This window comes from Muntiacus reevesi, chromosome 3 (genome assembly GCF_963930625.1).
Source record: "Muntiacus reevesi chromosome 3, mMunRee1.1, whole genome shotgun sequence".
Taxonomy (NCBI): domain Eukaryota; kingdom Metazoa; phylum Chordata; class Mammalia; order Artiodactyla; family Cervidae; genus Muntiacus; species Muntiacus reevesi.
This window is the reverse complement of record NC_089251.1, coordinates 147325410-147347229: the sequence shown is the minus strand read 5'-3', so window position 1 is coordinate 147347229 and position 21820 is coordinate 147325410. Positions and strand designations below refer to the sequence as shown.

Genomic DNA, 21820 nt, shown 5'->3' with positions numbered 1-21820 from the left:
ATGTCCACAAAAGTTTTGGCCATCCTCCCTTCAAGAAGCCTGATCTGTTTCATTCGTTATTGTTTCAAGGTTTTTTCCTCGTTCTTTTGTTTGGAAAAAATTCTACAGTCTTCTCACTTTACTTAACTTCTCTGTCTCTGTAACATTAGGTAAAACAGTTACCCATCCCAGTCTTAAGGGGTTGTCCTTATTTGGGAGCATCAGTTCAGTTCAGTCCAGTTGCTCAGTCGTGTCCGACTCTTTGCGACCCCGTGGACAGAAGCATGCCAGGCCTCCCTGTCCATCACCAACTCCCAGAGTTCACCCAAACCCAAGTCCATTGAGTTGGTGATGCCACCCAACCATCTCATCCTCTGTTGTCCCCTTCTCCTCCTGCCCTCAATTTTTCCCAGCATCAGGGTCTTTTCCAGTGAGTCAGCTCTTCACATCAGGTGGCCAAAGTATTGGAGTTTCAGCTTCAGCATCAGTCCCTCCAATGAACACCCAGGACTTATCTCCTTGAGGATGGACTGGTTGGATCTCCTTGCAGTCCAAGGGACTCTCAAGAGTCTTCTCCAACACCACAGTTCAAAAGCATCAGTTCTTCAGCACTCAGCTTTTTTATAGTCCAACTCTCACATCCATACATGACCACTGGAAAAACCATAGCCTTAACTAGATGGACCTTTGTTGGCAAAGTAATGCCTGTGCTTTTTAATATGCTGTCTAGGTTGGTCATAACTTTCCTTCCAAGGAGCAAGCATCTTTTAATTTCATGGCTGCAGCATCTCTGTTCAGTATATGTATGCCTGGAAGCTTTGGTGGGAGAGCTGGACCTGAAGTGAGCACTGATCACATCTTCTCCTAAGGTGTGCTGGTGATAGCTTAGGATGTCGGATTTGTGATCTCCGAAGAAGATTTAGCTTCGGGACCAGGGAGCAGGCTTGATCACTGAGTTTTTGTGTTGCAGAAGTTTTATTACAGTGAGAAAGGACAGAGATAGCTTCAGACAGAGACATCAGAAGGGGGACAGAGAGTGCCCCCATGGCCAGTCTTATCAAGGCCTTATAGACTTTTACCAGACCCACTCCCACAACATACATCTCAAATTAACAAGATTAGAACTAACAACAGAAAGGTTTTACCAGACCCACTCCCACAACACATGTCTTAAGATAGCAACATATGTCTTAAGGTTAGTCAGAAGGTTCTTGTGAAGGAAAAACAAGTCCTCAAGCAAGAAACATTGTTGTTATATAATCATTAATACAGAGCTTAAGGAAAAACATACCCTTGAGCAAAATGAGCTGTTTTGTTGTATAATCATTAGCTCTGGGTTTAAAGAAAGTTAGTCTTAAAGATGGTTGTCATAACAACTCAGAGTTTAAGAAGAAATGTCTGATATGACTAAGCAAGGACAAAGCAATGTAGAAAAAAACATTTGTCCCTTTCTCCTTGAGAACCCTGGACCCCTTTTTCTTCTCCTCAAGGGACCTGGACTCCTTATCAACCTACCTAAGAATTAGCTCTCTCAATGGTAACTATCACTTTTCTGGGGCTGGAGATGGAGAGGCTAGAGCCAGAGCCATGCATAAGTTGGGGATTCTCCTATGCTCAGTGGGTATCACTACCCTGTCAGGGGCAATATCAGGTCCCAATGTGCAGAAGCCCTGAGGATTAGGTCTGAGCTGGTTTTGTTTCTTCTAAGCATGAGATCTCTCCCCTCCCAGTAACAGCACCTTTGTCTCAGAGGGAAGCAGAGCTGAAGCAAGAGGGGCCAGAGTGAATACCTAGTGCTGCATAGGTCTTTAATTTCTTTCAGCAATGTGTTATAGCTTTCAGTATACAAGTTCTTTATTTTATTAAATTTATTCCTAAATATTTTATTCTTTTTGATGCTATTGTAAGCAGAATTATTTTTTAATTTCATTTTTAGATTATTCATTGCTAGTGTAGAGCAATACAATTAGTTGTTGTATATTGATCTTATATCCTGCAACCTTGCTGAACTTTATTATTTCTATTATTTTTTAGTGTATTCCTTAGGACTTTTGACATACAAGATCACATCATCTGCATGGTATTACTTCTTCCCTTCCAACCTGGATGTCTTCTACTTCTTTTTCTTATCTGTCTCAGCTTAAACCTCTAGTACAATGTTGATTGTTATGTGTTAGTACCTCAGTCATGTCCAACTCTTTGTGATCTCATGGTCTGTTAGCCCACCAGGCTTCTCTGTCCATGGAATTCTCCAGGCAAGAATACTGGAGTGAGTAGGTATTCCCTTCTCCAGGGGATCTCCCTCACCCAGGGATGAAACCCAGGTCTCCTACACTGCAGGCAGATTCTTTGCCGTCTGCGCCACCAGGGAAGCACAATATCAATTAGAAATGGTAAAAGACATCTTTACCATGCTTGTGTTCTTAGGGGGCAAATATTCAGTCTTTCCATTAAAAGTGATGTTAGTTATGGGTTTTTCACAGATGGCTTTTATCAGGTGGAAGAACCTATTGAGCTTCTATTTTGTTGAGCTCTTTCAAATGCTGTCTCTGTGTCTATTAATATGATCAAGCAATTTTTGCTTTTTATTCTATTGATATAGATTATAATGTGAATTGAACTTCAAATGTGAAACCAATCTTGCATTCTTGGGACAAATCCTAATTTGTCGAGGTGTTTAATTCTTTTTTGTATGTTGCTTGATTTGGCTTCCAAGTATTTTGTTGAGAATTTATTATGTTTCTAACTGATATTTCCCATCCTCTTCATAGTGGGTAAAGTACAATGCATGCAAATATGGTCAGTCAAATCATTGCATTTGAGAGTTCACCGAGTGTTAAAGGTAATTCTTAAGGTCCTCACATGTAGCAATTTGTATTTTGCTAAAGCTTCGATTTTGCCATGCATGTGTTTAAATCATATGCTACAAGTGTCACTTAACTAGCGAGATTAGTCAAAAAATAAGCTTTCAAATTCCCAAATAGGTTTATCCTCTAATCTTGTTTTATTGGGCCTTTGGGGGACAAAATTATATGCTAGAATTCCATACCTCATGTGAAGGTCATTCCTCTCAATGTCCAGTTTTGGTAGAAGCTTATTAAAACACACCAAAAAACACCTGTCCAAACCAAGAAAAATTGAAAAGAATTAAAACATTTATTGGAATCTCTCAAAAAATATCAGATGGGATCCAACTCAAATCCAACTCAAAAAAAACTTCTTAAAATCATCACCCCTCTCCCATTCCTTTCCATTAAATTCCTCACAGGAACCAATTTAAAGATCTCCAGTATCCTTTCATTTTACCTTTTAGTAGAGAAATAGCACATATGTGGCCCACCGGCCAAATTTGGCCTACGCATACATTCAATTTTATACATGTTTTAAAAATAAATTTAACTTGTTGTCAACATTGGTAAATTGAGAAATGATACATAAAAATCTGATGTATCTGATGTCCCTTGAAAAATTTGAAAGTTTGGCTAAATGTTGCCTTCATTTTATAACTGGTGGTAAACAGTGACTGCCTCCTTCAAATATGACATGTCCTTTCAATCTGCTACTGTCTTTACCACTCCCTATTACATTAGTTCAGTCGCTCAGTCGTGTCCGACTCTTTGCGACCCCATGAATCGCAGCACGCCAGGCCTCCCTGTCCATCACAAACTCCCGGAGTTTACTCAAACTCATGCCCATCGAGTCAGTGATGCCATCCAGCCATCTCATCTTCTGTCATGCCCTTCTCCTCCTGCCCCCAATCCCTCCCAGCATCAGGGTCTTTTTCAATGAGTCAACCATTCGCATGAGGTGGCCAAAGTATTGGAGTTTCAGTTTCAGCATTAGTCCTGATCTCCTTTAGGATGGACTGGTTGGATCTCCTTGCAGTCCAAGGGACTCTCAAGAGTCTTCTCCAACACCACAGTTCAAAAGCATCAAATTTTCAGGACTCAGCTTTCTTCACACTCCAAATCTCACATCCATACATGACCACTGGAAAAACCATAGCATTGACCAGACGGACCTTTGTTGGCAAAGTAATGTTTCTGCTTTTTAATATGCTATCTAGGTTGGTCATAACTTTCCTTCCAAGGAGTAAGCGTCTTTTAATTTCATGGCTATAGTCACCATCTGCAGTGATTTTGGAGCCCAAAAAAATAAAGTCTGACACTGTTTCCACTGTTTCCCCATCTATTTCCCATGAGGTGATGGGACCAGATGCCATGATCTTAGTTTTCTGAATGTTCAGCTTTAAGCCAACTTTTTCCACTCTCCTCTTTCATCAAGAGGCTTTTCAGTTCCTCTTCACTTTCTGCCATAAGGGTGGTGTCATCTGCATATCTGAGGTTATTGATATTTCTCCCAGCAATCTTGATTCCAGCTTCTGCTTATTCCAGCCCAGCGTTTCTCATGATGTACTCTGCATAGAAGTTAAATAAGCAGGATGACAATATACAGCCTTGACGTACTCCTTTTCCTATTTGAAACCAGTCTGTTGTTCCATGTCCAGTTCTAACTGTTGCTTCCTGACCGGTATACAGGTTTCTCAAGAGACAGGTCAGGTGGTCTGGTATTCCCATCTCTTTCAGAATTTTCCACAATTTATTGTGATCCACACAGTTGAAGGCTTTGGTGTAGTCAATAAAGCAGAAATAGATGTTTTTCTGGAACTCTCTTGCTTTTTTGATGATCCAGCGGATATTGACAATTTGATCTCTGGTTCCTCTGCCTTTTCTAAAACCAGCTTGAACATCTAGAAGTTCTCGGCTCACGTATTGCTGAAGCCTGGCTTGGAGAATTTTGAGCATTACTTTGCTAGTGTGTTAGATGGGTGCAATTGTGCAGTAGTTTGAGTATTGTTTGGCATTGCCTTTCTTTGGGATTGGAATGAAAACTGACCTTTCCCAATCCTGTGGCCATTGCTGAGTTTTCCAAATTTGCTGGCATATTGAGTGTAGCACTTTCACAGCACCATCTTTCAGGATTTGAAATAGCTCAACTGGAATTCCATCACCTCCACTAGCTTTGTTCTTAGTGATGCTTTCTAAGGCCCGCTTGACTTCACATTCCAGGATGTCTGGCTCTAGGTGAGTGATCACACCATTGTGATTATCTGGGCCGTGAAGATATTTTTTGTACAGTTCTTCTGTGTATTCTTGCCACCTCTTCTTAATATCTTCTACTTCTGTTAGGTCCATACCATTTCTGTCCTTTATCGAACCCATCTTTGCCTGAAATGTTCCCTTGATATCTCTAATTTTCTTGAAGAGATCTCTAGTCTTTCCCATTCTGTTGTTTTCCTCTATGTCTTTGCATTATCGCCAAGGAAGGCTTTCTTATCTCTCCTGGCTATTCTTTGGAACTCTGCATTCAAATGGGAATATCTTTCCTTTTCTCCTTTGCTTTTCACTTCTCTTCTTTTCACAGCTATTTGTAAGGCCTCCTCAGACAACCATTTTGCCTTTTTGCATTTCTTTTCCATGGGGATGGTCTTGATCCCTGTCTCCTGTACAATGTCACGAACCTCTGTCCATCAAGCTCTCTGTCTATCAGATCTAGTCCCTTAAATCTATTTCTGACTTCCACTGTATAGTCATAAGGGATTTGATTTAGGTCATACCTGAATGGTCTAGTGGTTTTCCCTACTTTCTTCAGTTTAAGTCTGAATTTGGCAATAAGGAGTTCATGATCTGAGCCACAGTCAGCTCCTGGTCTTGTTTTTGCTGACTGTATAGAGCTTCTCCATCTTTGGCTGCAAAGAATATAATCAATATGATTTCGGTGTTGACCCTATTATATTACAGAGGGCCAATTTTATTATTTATAAGGTAGGCCTATCCTCTGTAGACATTGGAGTTTGTGACCTTTTAATGTTGTCGTTTTCAGTGTAAATTAGTCTTTCTAGGATTCCTTTCAATTTTGCTCGTTTTTCTACTTATTATATTAAGTTGTAAAACAAAAGTTCTGAGAGCCCCAAGGACCGCTTGAGAACTGTCAAGAGTCCACAGATGAGCCATGGCCTTCTGGGCACTATAAGCATAATAAAATCCTTGTAGAGATCTCTATCTGTTAGAAAGGAGGGGTAAACTCAAACAACTGGCTACAGTAGCTTTGTATATGTAAAACCTCTAGCAAAAAAGGAAAGTGTAGTTCTCAGAAAGAATAAAGAGAAAGTAGGGCTGTCTGTGCCCATGATTGTTAGAAAAGTTGTTGTTTAGTCACTACATTGTGACCAACTCTTTTGAGATCCCATGGACTGTTGCCTGCCAGGGTCCTCTGTGCCATAGGATTTCCTAGGCAAGAATACTGGAATGGCTTGCCATTTCCCTCTCCAGGGGATCTTCCCAACCCAGGGACTGAACCACATCCCCTGCACTGGTAGGTAGATTCTTGACTACCGAGCCACCTGGGAAGCCCTGTTAGAAAAGTACATGTGTGCTAAGTCACTTCAAATGTGTCCAACTCTTTTCGACCCCATGGACTGTAGCCTGCCAGGCTCCTCTGTCCATGGGATTTTCCAGGCAAGAATACTGAAGTGGGTTCCCATTTCCTAGACCCAGGGATCCCAGGGATCAACTCAAGACTCTTATGTCTCCTGCAATAGCAGACAAGTTCTTCACCACTAGTGCCACCTGGTTAGAAAAGTAGTCATTTACAAAATAGGAAAAAAGAAGAGGGGAGGAAGAAAGAAAACAGGTATTACAGTAATATTAGTGGGAGCTATAAGAAGGAATTACAATGTTATGACTTACCATAAATGACACAGTTCATACAGACATATGAATTGAGAGTTACCACTTTCTCCAGAAGTGGCTCCTGTAGGTTGTGTAAATGTTTGACTGTGGGTGGAGAACCTTGTGCTTACTTCAGTCTGTCTCTTTACTCTGCCCTTTAAATCTTTATTTGTATTTCTCATAGACTTTAATTACCTTAGAGTTACTGAAACAACTGTATATTTAATGGTTACTACAATTAATATTCTTTCTAAAACATAAGAACTCCCCATCCCTATCAATAGTGACAGATAATTAAAAGGTCAATCTAAAAATAAGCGCACAAAAGTCAAAATCTGCATTTGGAGTACATGAACTTGTTTGGGCTTTTGGATTACATTTCAGTAACCTTCTACATAATAAGAGACAGTAACGTGATTCACAGAATAGGATGAATGCTGATGGCCAAAATATGGCTAAATATTCATTATTATATAATCAGCGTCTGCTTCTTTTTAACAAGTTACTTTTAGAAAGCAGTAGGTAGATTTATTTAGTAATAATAAATAATTTTAATTGGTCACACTATGATGATGTCTTGTGGAACTCAATAATTTAGAGTAGGCTAGCATATTACACCACTATGAAGTCACTTATATATATAAGTATGTACAAGAAAATTACATTTTATCATTTGCTCAATTGTGCTATTTCAAGGCCATTAATAGTGATATATGGAGTAAAGAAAGCAATACATGTGCTCAAGCACACACATATATAGACTCAGGACAGTTAATATATGAAGTGACTAGTTCAATCCCTGGCCTATAGTACGCCTCAAGTGTCGACCGTAATATTTTAAATTCTCACTAATATTCTCTCCCACAAGATTCTTTAGAGTTCCTTGCCTCACAAGCACTTGAGTTTAGAATACTGGACTCTCCCTTCCCTTCTCTGTCTTTAGCATACATTTGGCCAAATCTTATTCATACATAGAGCTTTCCTGGTGGCTCTGGAGTAAAGAATCCACCTGTCAATGCAAGAGACACTGGTTCGATCCCTGAGTCAGGAAGATCACCTGGAGAAGAAAATGGCAAACTACCCCAGGATTCTTGTCTGGAAAACCCCATGGGCAGAGGAGGCTGGTGGGTTACAGTCCATGGTGTCCCAAAGAGTTGGACACAACTTAGTGACTGAACAACAGCAGCAATCTATTTATACACAACTGGCCCCAGATTGTTGTTGGACATCTACCACATTCCTATTGTTCAAGCTGAGGTTTTTGAAAATCCTAAATAGCAAATCTCGTTGGCGACAAACACGAATGACAGCAAATGTGTAACAACTACCGCCTTTCCTGTGTCCTGCTCCCTGGTGCCAGTCAGAGAGGCATTAGACTTTTTATCTAAATTCCCAAGAACCTAGAAATCTTTGTGTACCTACAAAGAAACTCGAGGGTGTGAGAAAAGGGAGAATCTGTTCTTCATTCAGAGCACGTAGAAGGGGATGACAGAAGATGAGCTGATTGGAAGGCATCACCAACTCAATCAACATGAGTTTGAGCAAACTCCAGCCGATGGTGAAGGATGAGAAAACCTGGAGTGCTGCAGTCCATGGGGTCGCAAAGAGAGGACACGACTGAGCGACTGAACAACAAGACTTCCCACAGACCTCTCTAAGGGGACAGAATTGCTCTAATATCTTAGGGGTTGTGTGTCTTTTAAGGCTTAAAGGACAAGAAAAACCTCACCTGAAAGTTGAGCCTAGCGAAAGGGGAGCATGGTTTACTCCAAACTCTCTACCCCATTACTGGAGGCGACCTTCGGGCAGCCCCTGCTGCAGCGCTGGTATCACAACTGTTACCCTTTTTGCCGGGGGTTCTGGGCTCATTCCCACTCCTCTGCTCTTCTCAGGCCTTGCCCCAGACTTCCGTTCAAACTTCCCGGCCAGGGCAGAACCCACCAATCACAAACCTCCTTCCTCGGACCACGCCCCCCTCATGGCCCGCTCCGGGAACCCGAGTCGTATTTCGCGCACACCCCTCCTTCCCTTACGCACGCTGCGCGCGGACGTCGGCCTCTGACGCCGTCGTTGCCCCCGGGGCCGGCTCCCGCCCAGGCCGCTCCTGCCGACCGTTGGCGCCAGGCTGAAGTTCCTCCCTCAGGCCCACCCCCCACCCTCCGAACCGCTACCGCGGCGGCGACCCATGTGGGGGTTCAGGCTCCTGCGGTCGCCGCCGCTGCTTCTTCTGCTGCCGCAGCTCGGAATCGGAATCGCCGCGTCCAGCTCTCACGCCGGAACCATGAACCTGGGCAGCAACAGCAGCAGCGGCGCGCCCTGCTCCCCCTCGGCCGAGCCGCGCCGGCAGCAGTGCGTGCAGCTGTCCACGGTGCCGGGAGCCGACCCTCAGCGCTGCAACGAGCTGCTCCTGCTGGCGGCGGCGGCGGCGGCCGGGGAGGGACCAGGACGGCGGGACCTCTCTGGGGACCCGGCGAAGGAGGAGGTGCAACCGCCGCCCCAGCATCACGTTGTCTATTTCCCCGGGGATGTGCAGGTAACCCGCGGCCTGCCTGGGCACCTGTTCCTTCCTCTTGTGCATATGCGAATTCTCTAGATTCTTCCCTCGCAGCTGGCGGCCGGTTCCTTGCCTCGCCTGAACACACCCACACATGCGCTTCCCTGTCTGTCTCCACGCAATCCAAAACCGCCCCTTCCACGCCCTGACCCCCTCCTCATAGAGCGCTAGAGGATAGGTGTCCTTGGAGGGCCGCGACCTCGGAAGAGCCAGCTGTCAGTCCTGGTTTCGAGGGAGTGGTATTCAAGACATAGATATGAGACAGTGTATATTTATTCTATAACTTGGTTTCTCAGAGGGGTGTTGGGGGAGCAGGAGACGGAGAAATGCCTTTTAAACTAGTATGTAGTGTTCAAAAAACGCTGGCAGTTATTAAAAAGCAAACAGAAAAACTCGTACTATGTACTTTCTTAGTAACACTAAGAAAGGGAGAGTGGGTGGCAGAAAAGGGACAGTAATTGCTAAGCCTGTCAGTACTTTGATGCTCACCTAAATTCCGTGCTTTTGTTTTTGTGTGTGATTCTGTTTTTATTATTAATTTTGCGGCTTCAGGTTAATATCCACGGATATGTTGTGTCTTAATCTAGATCTTTATCTAGAACTGGTTTGTTTTGATTGGGTAGCCATTATATGTGACTATTTATATGCTCTTCAAGATTTCTAACCTGAACAACTGAGTATGAAGAGCTTCCATTAGTTGAGAGACAAGATGATGACGACTCCATGAATAGCAAGTTTAGTGGCAAAGATCCAGAGATTTTAGGTTTGCGGTATGTATTAAATGTTCAAAAGGAAATGCATATGTGTAACTAGCAAGTCTAAAGTTGCAGGAATAAGTCTAGGCTAGAACCCAAATGTTGAAGGTTGTCAGAATATAGGTAGTATGTAAAGCCAAGAGACCAAGAGAGAGATCACAAAGGGAGTAAGGTAGTCAGGAAAAGTCTTAAGAATTGAGTGCTGCAGAACTCCCCAGAAATTAAGTTTATCGGAAAGATAAAGGAGTGTAACTCACTGGGTATTCACATATTTAATCCTCATTGATATTATACATCATTATTCCCATTTTGCAGTTGAGCTGGCTGCAACACAGATTTAACAACTGGCCAGATATTTCATAGCTAAAATGTGCAGAATCAGGGATTAAATCTTGGCGATCTGGCCTCAGAGCTTTTGATGCATTATTCTCTATTTCTTCTCTAAGAGACCTGCGTTTTTGGAGGACTTCATACTCTGCATAAATCAACAGTATATCACTGTCCAAAAAGCTAATGGAATCTCAGCTATGTAAAGAAATGGATGAGGTCAAAATGAAAGGAGGTATTAGTCTAACTATATTTAGCACTTTATAGACTTTATCTGAAGATATGTGCTATATTCTGATTGGCACTCTTTAAAAACATTTAGTGGGCAATGCAGTGAAGGTTAGTTACCATTATTATCATCATCATTATTATTATAGATGCATGCTGCAGCGGGCCCACAAAACTCTGGAAGTCACTGTCAGCAGTGCCATGCTGATTTCCCAGACTGAGCAAAAGGGCATCAACTGAGTAAATTAAGTTCCTTCTCTTAAACTGAAATACTCGGGTTTTTTTTTTCATAGTTTTGATTAGCGGCCAGCTCGACCAGTCAATTATTTGGAGGGCAAGAGAAAAAACTATATATACCTTCATCATCATCTGACTCCAGGAATAAAGTTTGTTAGCATGTTGTTTTAAAGCTCTAATTTCAAAAATAATAAACTAATTGTTTCACGGTTTAAGAAACACATCCAGCCTTATTTTAGCTTTACCTGTGTATACTAGCACTACCCAAGAGAACTTCCTGTGATGGTGGGAATGTTCCATGGAAATGCCCTGTATTTGCAACCTGACAGCATACAAAAACCTTAGGGGCTACTGAGGACTTGAAATGCAGCTAGTGCAATTCAAAAATTGGACTTTTTAATTCTAATTTTAATTAAATAGCCACATATAGTTATCCTTTTGTCCACTCAATACATGAGCATATAACGTCTTTACCTTCTAAATGTATCTAGAAGTGACAAGAATAATTATTTAGAAATCTTAAGTCAAATCATACCACACCTCTGCTGAAAACTCTCCACAGCTTCCCATGGCACTAGGGGTAAAAGCCAGAGTCCTCTTGATGGCCTGCAAGGTACTTCACTATATTTACCTTTCCCACCCTTTACCTTCTTTTTTTTTAGGCGCCTCACTTAGGCATGCAGGATCTAAGTTCCTTGACCAGAGCTCCAACCTGTGGGACCCCTGCAGTGGAAACGCTGAGTCCTAACCACTGAACTGTCAGGGGATTCCCATCCTGTTGCTTTTTTGACTGTCTCCCCAGAAGGCTCAGCCACACTGACCTTATTGCTCATGTTAGGCACACTTGACCCCAAATGCCTTGCCCATACTGCCTGGAACACTTTCTGCAGATGTCTGTAAGGATTCATTACTTCCCCTTTCAGTTGCTCAAAAGCTGCCTTCACAGTGAGGCCTTTTCTGACCATCCTATTTAATAATCATACATGTGCACAGCATCTCTGTCAACTTTCTCTTTTGTTTTATCCATTTCATTTATTAGTTATTCATCTTGTTTTTCGTTTGTCTTCCACTAGTGTGATGAAAGCTTCATGTATGTTTTCTTCACTGTTACATATGTGATGCTTAGAGAGTGTCATGAAGTAGGTGTTCAGTAGATAGCTTCCTGAATGAATAAATGTATATAAGTTCCTTTGAGCAATGCCTTAAGTGCTACTTGGTTATTATTATCTGAAGTGCTTTTAGGCTCAGATTTCCTTATCTGTGCACTTGATTCTTTTAAGTCTAATGTTTATCCTTATGAAATTTACCCTGTTCATACAGCTCATCTTTTTAGTGTATGGATCCTTTCACAACTCTTATTTCCATTTATATCATATATAGATTAAGTAAGCATTCTTTCTATGTCTTTTTTTTATGTCTTTATTTTTAATTTGGATAAATATTGAACAGAATAGGGCCAAACAGAACTTTGTTGGATACCTTTAGAAGTTTTGCCTTATCTTAACACAAGATTCATTATTTGGTGTTAATTGGATCTGGTTGACAGCATAATTATAAATCCTAATTACTATTACCTTTTTGATGTTCTTCTTGCAGTCATCTTTTATTGTATGTCCTTTTTTATGCCATACTTGTCCTTTTATCATTTGAATTACAGGAAAGTTGAGGCCATAGTAATTAACTTTTCTTTAGGTACCTCTTGATGTGTTTCTTATCAGTAATGATTTTGGAGGGGGATCAGAATTTTTTTAAGTAGGTATTTTCCAATTTTCTTGGGTTTCTTGCTTTTTAAATCCTCAGGATATAGAATTGTACTTACCTGTTTTTTTAAGTTTGAGTTTACAATTTGATGAATTTTGACAAGTACAATTATGTAACCATCAAAACAAACATGTAACCTAACATCTTCGTTACCCCTAAGGAGACCACTGTGCACTGCTTCAGTCGGTTTTCTCAGCCACAGGCAATCACTGATCTGCTTTCTTCGACTATAGTTTTGCCTCTCTAGGTTTTCATTAGTTAGGAATCATGTCGTATGTAGTCTTGTCTTTCTGGCTTCTTTGACTTAGTCTAATGCTTTTGAAATTCATTCTTCTGTTGTATCTATCAGGAGATTAGTTCTTTTTAATGCCAAGTAGTTTTCTGTGTATGGGCATATGATATGGTTACCCATTCGGTAGGTCACAAACATTTGGGTCATTTCCAATTTTAGCTTTTAAAAACTTTTGCTTTCCTAAAGAGTAGGATATATAGAAGAGCGTGTCCTAAGTGTGTGTTCTGGTGGGCAGCAAGACTCACTTCTGTGTGACTCTCCTTTACTTCTTACACTGTCACCACACTCAGAACATTTCTAACAGCAGACCCCCCACACCAGACAATTCTCTACAACACCAGTTAGGTATCCTAGAATTCAGTTCAATTCTGGAGTTATCCAGTCTCCACTATCTACCTGCAATTAATGTCAGATTCCACATCTTAAGGCCTCAGTCCTACAGGTCTGTTCCCCTCCCCACTTGATATGCCAGTCACAAGTCCCAGGTTGTCACCTGAACTCATGACTGACCAGCTATAGATTGGGGTTTAAACAGTCCCCTCCTTGGGTTCAGTTAGTTGCTAGAATGGCTCACAGAACTGTTTACACACTGTTTACCCATTTATTCTGGAAGGATATGATAAAGGATACAGGTGAACATTCAGGTGGAAGAGCTGCATTAGGGAAAGGTGTGTGAGAAGAGGTGCAGAGCTTCCATGCTGTCTCTGAGGGCACCGCTCCCTAGCACCTTCATGTGCCACCAGCCTGGAAGCTTCCCGAACCTGTACTATGGAGATTTTTATGGAGGCTTCACTGCATATGTATGACCAGTCATTAACTATATTTCCAGCCCCTCTGGAGAATGGGAAGTAGAGTTGAAAGTTTCAAACTTCTAATCATGTCTTGGTCTTTCTGGTGACCATCCTCTGTCACCCATGAAATTCCAAAGGTTTTAGGATCTCTGTGCCAGGAACCATGGGCAGACACACATACACATGCATTCTGCTATTTCTCATCTGATTGATGAGAAACCCTGGGGTTTCATGTGCTTGTCAAGCAGCCTTCTCAGGCTGGTTCCTGTTAATGGTCCTTCTAGCTTGCTTAAACACGGGATGTCCACGTTATGCTCAGCAAAGATAACCCCTAGACCCATTTTTTTATGCAAGTACAGCTTGTAGCTTATATAGCTTTCCTCACCCTGGTATAAGAGTAGTCCACCTAGATTAAGTCTTTATCATGGAGATACATGTCAAGTTTTCCTGAAAATCCTTGGTACCAGTACTTCAGTAGCCATATGGGGTGGGCCTTTACATCTCTGCAGGTCAGCCAGCATCATTCTTTGGAGTAAGCACCCGGTAGTCTCTCCAGGAGATTCTCTTGCCACCTGCCTCACTGGGGATGAAGAGAATCGAGCTGCCTACCCTTTAACCCTTAAAAGGAGAGTAAGTGCATTCCATTCCCAACTGGGATGAAAGCTCTCTCGGAAGAATCTTCCTGCATTCTTCCACCTCTTCTGTAGACTGGCCTTGGGTAGTAGCATGAGTTGCAGAACTGGTTTTGACAACCTGTCAGCAAGTCCTTAGGGGCTGTCTGGTCTCTCTTTTTAGACATGCTTGTCCATTGTTCTTGGACCTGGGCTTCTTAGATACAAGAGTAACAATTTTACTTTTCCATTTTAGTACACACAGTTACTAAGTATGAGCATTTTCCTCCTCTGATCATGTAATGTGGTGCTAATGAAAGAAAATACAAAGTTGTTAGGTTTACCATCTCCCTGATGCTGGGAGGGATTGGGGGCAGGAGGAGAGGATGAGATGGCTGGATGGCATCACCGACTTGATGGACATGAGTTTGAGTGGACTCTGGAGTTGGTGATGGACAGGGAGGCCTGGCGTGCTGCGATTCATGGGGTTGCAGAGTCGGACACGACTGATCAACTGAACTGAACTGATGTGGTAGAGACTAAACAAAGTCATAGAATCTTGTTCATTTTAGCTCATTTACTAAATAACTGTATGTAATAAAAACAGCTGTATGGTTGGTAGGACTTCATTTTCCTTAGATGTAAAAAAGAGTTTAGGTATTTGTGCTTTCTTTTGTATTTGACATTTATATCTATTTAGGAATCCATAGAATAATTCAGTTTTGGCTCTGTTCTTCCCAACTAATATTTGGGTATCTTTATGAAGACTTGACTGATATTCCTCCTATGTCAGACATAGTAGGAATTCCACTTCATAATTTTGGAATTTCTAACTAATACTGCAAAACTGAACTCAGGTATTTATGGAGCTTTCCCTAATTTACCAGAACATGGTTAGTCTCCCTTCCTCTATGTCCTCTCACAGATATCCCTGTTCTACAGCAATAGTCATATTACCTTGTCATTGTTTATCTGTCTCTCCCACTGGACTTTGTCCTTGAGGGACTGTGCGTTACTCATCTCTGCATTCCCAGAACTGTGCTTCGTGCCCGCCAAATGTCTGTTGATGAATATATGAAGAAATGGAAATCAAAGTTTAATAGGCAAAGTTTTTAGTTTGTGTTGGAAACATGTTGCTTCCCTTTCTGATGATACCGATGTGTGTGCATGCATGCCCACCTACACTCCTCCCCTAGGGATATTTCCTTTCATCTCCATCCCTCTTTTCTTTACATTGGTGCCTGAATTGCAAATTCTTTAATTCTTTGGAAGATAGGATTCTGTATAGAAAAAGAGTGTAGATTTTTTATAGGTAGGGACAAGAGAAAGGGCCCAAATTTGCTTTCTCACTGAAATAAAATAAGAAGTATTTATCCAAAAAATAGGATTTAGAAGAGCCCTTTCAGATCTAAGCTCCTATGATAATTTTATATCTCACAAATCTGGATGTGCAGAAGGCAGTAGCAGAATCCATAAAAAATGAAATGATAGCCTTCTGGGAATAGATATTTTTTTAACATATATGACAAGCTTAATATTAATAAGATGCAAACTGTTAAGAAGAACTTGAGCATCCTGTTGGGAAAGTTATTAAAGAATATGAACAGAGAATTAACAAAAAAAATGAAAATTGCCAGCAAGCATAGAAAAATATTCAACCTAATTAGGAATGAAAATATGCAAATTAAATCAAAAGTAAGACATCATTTTATCTTAGTAGCAGAGTTTTTTAAAAAAAATAAATGCTAATAGCCAGTGTAGGTAAGGATATGAGAAAATAAGCTCTTGTATATTTAATAGGGGAGTATAAATTCATATTAATCTTTTTGAAAAGAAGTCTAAAAATTATACAAATCTATACTTATTGATGAGAAATTGTGCCTATAACATTTTAAAGTGAAAACTATGTGTATAATCTTGTTGAGGGAAGAAATAAACCCATATGCATTCTTATATATGTGTATGTATACTAAAGAACACTGGAATTCTAGACACCAACATTTTAATAGTGATTGTTTCTAATGATGGTTTTATGGATTGGTGGTATTTCTGTCTTCCTCATACTTTGATATATAGACTAAATTTTTGTAGTATTACTTTTATTAGTCTTAATTTATTAATAGAAAAATGTGCATATTGCTAAAAATTCAGTTTATTCAAGATTATACATTGAAAAGTAAGTCTCCTTTTCATCCCTTTGAATGGCTGAAGGCAGTTTCTGATCTTCCATTCCTGTGGTTAACCATTGTTGGGGAATTCCCTGGTGGTCCAGTGGTTAGGACTATATGCTTTCACAGCCAAGGGCCTTTGTTCTATATCTGGTCATGGAACTAAGTTCCCACAAGACTTCCCAGGTGGCGCTAGTGGTAAAGAACCTGCCTGCCATTGCAGGAGATATAAGAGACATGGATTTGATCCCTCGGTTGGAAAGATCCCCTGGAGAAGGAAATGGCAGTCCACTCCAGTAATTCCTGGCTGGAGAATCCCGTGGACAGAGGAGCCTGGCAGACTACAGTCCATGGGGACACACAGAGCCATACATGACTGAAGTGACCTAGCACACAGGCAGGGCTGCTCGTTACTGATTTATATGTCCGTCCAGAGACAGTCTATGCTGATGCAAACTTTTCTTATTTAAACACAAATGATAGCTTATCAATACAGGGGATTTTTAGCCTTTATATTTCAACACATATGAGTACTCATAGAGCTGCCTCATTCTTCTGGAGCGGGAATAAATATCCTTATACAGATTTATTTATGCGTATGTGCAAGTATAGCCCTGAGATAAATTCCTAGAAGTAGAATAACTAGGTCAAAAGAAAAGTGCATTTAAAAATGTTTGATGTATGATTGATTGTTAGAAATAAGGAAAAGTTATAGTTCTGTTTCTCTTTTTAACACCCTATATCCAGTCCATTAGCAAATACTGTTGCTGACTTGAAAAAATGCACAACATGAGTTGCAAGTTAAGTTTTATTAGGGTAAAAATGAAACAGCCCAGGAAACAGCATTTCAGATAGCTCTGAGACACTGCTCCAAAGAGGTAGAGGGAAGGTCAGTCACATATTTTCTTCAGGTTTCTGCTAGTCACTAGGCTCAGTCATCACCATGAAGAATTTAGTGCTTTTGTAGATATGAGGAGATGCAAGAATTGGGCTCATAAAATCAGCTCCTAAAACTACCTATCTGAAGACCCATTCTGCCAGTTTTTCTCAAAGCACAGAGTGTCTTATTTCCGCTCTCCACCCTGAACTCTTTGCAGGGGGTGTTAAAAGTCAGCAGCTGCAGTGGCACCTGAGTTAATCCTTATAGACATAGATGGCAAGGGCCAATTTGTAGTTGACACTGTTGATTCTGCCTTCAATATATATTCACAATCTGACTGATTCTTACCACCTTTTACTTCTACTGCCACTCTGGTTCAAGCCACATTCTCTAATTGGGGTTATACTTCAGTAGCCACCCACTGCTCTCCCTGCTTCGAACTGTTGCCCCTTTGCACACAGGAGTCAGAGTATTCCTTGCAAGGCAGATTGTATCAGCCATTTACCTCACACCCTATCAGAGCAAAGACTTCAGGGTATCTTACAAGGCATGATTAGCACCTCGCCTCTTCCCCAACTCAGATGGTAAAAGCGTCTGCCTACAATGCGGGAGACCCGGGTTTGATCCCTGGGTCAGGAAGATCCCCTGGAGAAGGAAATGGCAACCCACTCCAGTACTTTTGCTTGGAAAACCCCGTGGACTGATGAGCCTGGTAGGCTACAGTCCATGGGGTCGCAGAAAGTTGGACACTACTGAGTGACTTCACTTCACTTCTTCCCCAGCAGGGGCTTTCCTGATAGTTTAGTTGGTAAAGAATCCACCTGCAATGCAGGAGACCACAGTTCGATTCCTGGGTCAGGAAGGTCTGCTGGAGAAGGGATAGGCTACCCACCCCAGTATTTTGGGGCTTCCCTGTGGCTCATCTGGTAAAGAATCCGCCTGCAATGCAGGAGACCTGGGTTCCATCCCTGGGTTGGGAAGATCCCCTGGAGAAGGGAAAGGCTGCCCACTCCAGTATTCTGGCCTGGAGAATCCCATGGTCTGTATAGTCCATTGGGTCACAAAGAGTCAGACACAACTGAGCGACTTTCTCTTCTTCCCCAACAATCTCTGTGACCCACGTGATCACTTTTGCGCCTTCACTTCACCGGCGGCACACTGGTCTCACTGATGTATCTTGGTTATGTCAGCCATGGTTCCACTTCAGGTCATTAGGTCCTTTTGCAGTTCCTCATGCCTGAAATAATCATGACTCACTCCCTCAGCTCCTTCAGGTCCTTCTCAACTGTTGCCTTAGTGGAGACTACCCTCTGTTTTAAATAATAATCTTTCACCCTCTCCAAAACTTTGCAGTCCTTTTCCTCTACTTTGTTACATTCCATTGCACTTACCACCGTAAAATATCTTGTGCTGTCTAGCTAGTAGCTGTTGTCCATTTGAGATTAAGTCTAATCAAAGAAATATATTTTAAATTGCATTTAACTTTAAATTTAAATCTAAAAACTATTACTGAGTTCAGTTCCTAGAAAACTTTTTTAAGTGTATTTGAGCAACTTGGGTATGCGAATCTACTTTCGCAACTGTAAATCTTATGAAATCTAAATTCAGATCAAGTATTTCCGGTGAAAATTTAGCACCCAAATTGAGATGTGTTATAAGTGTAAAATATACACTAGATTTCAGAAACTTAGAAAGAAAAAGAAATGTAGTAATTTAAGTACTTTTTATGTTGGTTACATGTGGAAATAACATGTTATGTTACATGTGGATGTATGGGGCTCGATCAAATATGTTATTTAAAAATAATTTGGGATTTTCCTAGCAGTCCAGAGGTTAAGACTCCACGCTTCCAGTGCAGGGAGTATGGATTTGATCCCTGGTTGGGAACTAAGATCCCGCATGCTGGAAGGCACAGCCTACCCCAAAAAGAAAAAAATTCACCTGTGAACTTTTTACTTTTTAATGTAGCTACTAGGAGATTTTATGTGTGGCTCACTGCATCTCTGTTGGAGGGTGCTGCGCTGTGATTTACGGAGTTGTATATTAAGTATCTCTGGACTAGAATGTGTACTTTTTGTGGACTGGGGTTTTATCTGTTCTGATCCATGACTGTCCAGGAGGTATCCAGTACATTTTATAGAATAAATGAATTTGAATGAATTTCCCATTTTTAAGGAGATTATGAATAAAAGTTAAAAGGAAAACCAAATTTACATGCATGTCCTAGAATGTAAACAAAAAGTTATCAAGAGTACTTATAAATAAATAGGATGCAAATTTAAAAAGGCAAAAGATATGAACAGGCAGATAGTATGATAGTATGAACAAGTAGAAATCCAGATAACTAATAAATATATGAACAAAATTTCAACTTCATTTAAATTTTTAATAAATTCAAATTAGAATAAGTTATCCTGTGCCAGTGAAATTTAACAAAGATAAAAGAAAAACTATACATACTTCTCTGGAAGACAGTATTGTAGTTTATATAATCAATCTTAAACTATGAATATTCTTGAACCTAGTTTTTCCACATCTAGGAATTTATTTTTAAGGATGTAATCACAGATGTATACAAAGATTTTTCTGTAATGTTCACTGCAGCTCTGTAATACTAAAATCTTACAACCAGAAAGTAATAAATAGATTTATAGTTTTCATTTCGAGTACATTAACCATAGGTCATTATAACATACCAACTTCCTCCACAATAGAAGTGGGAAACTAATCTTGTGGAAATAATTTTATATAAATGTGTATTTAGTGTTTGTCTTTTTTACCTTTCAGAATTACCATGAAATTATGACTCGTCATCCTGAGAATTATCAGTGGGAAAACTGGAGTCTAGAAAATGTTGCCACCATCTTAGCCCACCGGTTCCCCAATAGTTACATTTGGGTGATAAAGTGTTCCCGAATGCATTTGCACAAATTCAGCTGCTATGACAATTTTGTGAAAAGCAATATGTTTGGTGCTCCAGAACACAGTACTGACTTTGGAGCTTTTAAGCACCTTTATACGTTATTAGTTAATGCTTTTAACTTAAGTCAGAAGAGTTTGTTATCAAAGAAGAATGTGAAAGATTTGAATAAGGACTCCAAAGCGTCTAATTGTCGATCCACTTCTTCTCATACTACTAATGGTTGCCAGGGAGAAAAAGACAGGACCTGTGAAAAATCTGATGAGTCTGCTTTGAGTTTTTATCCACCATCATTAAATGGCGCTTCTTTTACTTTGATTGGATTCAGTAAAGGTTGTGTTGTTTTGAATCAGTTGCTTTTTGAATTGAAAGAAGCCAAGAAAGACAAGAACATCGATGCTTTTATCAAAAACATAAAAACAATGTACTGGTTGGATGGTGGTCATTCTGGAGGAAGCAACACTTGGATTACTTATCCAGAAGTCTTGAAAGAATTTGCACAAACAGGAATAATTGTTCACACCCATGTAACACCTTACCAAGTACATGATCCAATGAGATCTTGGATTGGAAAGGAGCACAAGAAATTTGTTCAGATACTTGGAGATTTTGGTATGCAGGTGACTAGCCAAATTCATTTTGCAAACGATGCTCCTTCCATAGAGAATCACTTCAGGGTTCATGAAGTATTTTAAATTATAATATTATTAATGTAGAAGAGCAGAGCACTTTCAGAAAGTGTTATGAATTCAGATAATGAGGATGTAAATTCATAGATGCAGTGTCTGTTTTTTTTCCTGGGCATGGGGGGAAGGAAGCACACATTCCTAAAATGTGGGTGTAATGTGCAATACTGTTCCTTGTTTGTGAATGTGAATAGTTTTTAATTGGGACTGTGTTAGAATTAGTTCATTTGAAATTTAAAAGGTGGTTTGTGATAATCCTACAAGGAGATATAAGACCCTTAAAAATGAAAAGTTACAATACAGTCCTTATAAAAGGCAGTTAAGATTGTTATTGTTGGAAATAGTTTATTTTCTGAGTAATGTCTGAAACTAATTTTGGTGATACTTTAACAGTAAGTATCTATTTCGGACTCAAAACTTTTGAGTGGGAATACTGTCTCTTCAAACAGAGTGAAGGCACACCAACGTTTTCCATCCTTTTGCAGTAACGATACCCTGCCTGTTATGTTTATAAACTCATGAAGTTCTTCTTCAATGTGCCAGCAAGTGTTTTTTCTTAAGTCAAAATGTATTTGTTTCCACATATCCAAGAATGTGCAGTAGTACAGAGTTGGTTTTAAAAATATTACACTTAAGCACTGTGGCTTAATTTTTAATTGACAACTTTTGGATAAGACATTTTGGAGTTTCTTAAATTTTGGCAAGAAAACAGTTCTTTTGAAAATTGTTTCAGATTGAACATAATTGTGTATATTGGGTAAAAATACAGTACAGATTTAAAATCATTTCATCCTATCAGTCTTTTGAAAGAGATCAACTTAGGTAAAATATAATCCTCTACTTGGTACAGCTCTATTAAAAAAGGAGGCAAATTCTATAGATCAAAGTCACTGTTTCTCC

At 40.3% G+C, this 21820-nt stretch overlaps 2 protein-coding genes across 3 annotated transcripts in view; one reads left to right on the top strand and one right to left on the bottom strand.

Moving 5' to 3' along the window:
- The window catches only part of FTCDNL1 (formiminotransferase cyclodeaminase N-terminal like), an 88212-nt gene extending 79648 nt beyond the window's left edge, over positions 1–8564 (bottom strand). For both annotated transcript variants that reach the window (XM_065930883.1, XM_065930884.1), the window contains exons 1-2: positions 8440–8564; positions 3029–3097 (exon numbers count right to left, since the gene is read on the bottom strand). The gene's annotated coding sequence lies outside the window, so the exon portion shown is untranslated. The remainder of the gene's footprint in view (positions 1–3028; positions 3098–8439) is intronic.
- A 234-nt stretch (positions 8565–8798) lies between these two features.
- C3H2orf69 (chromosome 3 C2orf69 homolog) lies at positions 8799–21488 on the top strand. The gene is made up of 2 exons (XM_065930877.1): positions 8799–9243; positions 20102–21488. Exons 1-2 carry the CDS (start codon positions 8896–8898, stop codon positions 20927–20929), a joined length of 1176 nt encoding a protein of 391 aa, XP_065786949.1. The 5' UTR covers positions 8799–8895; the 3' UTR covers positions 20930–21488.
- Positions 21489–21820: the final 332 nt, after the last annotated feature.

Bases quoted from the DNA above. Each gene is read 5' to 3' on its own strand.
- C3H2orf69 (XM_065930877.1), top strand. From the start codon at position 8,896: ATGTGGGGGTTCAGGCTCCTGCGGTCGCCGCCGCTGCTTCTTCTGCTG. The intron at 9,244-20,101 runs GTAACCCGCGGC...TTTACCTTTCAG, and splicing joins ATTTCCCCGGGGATGTGCAG to AATTACCATGAAATTATGAC.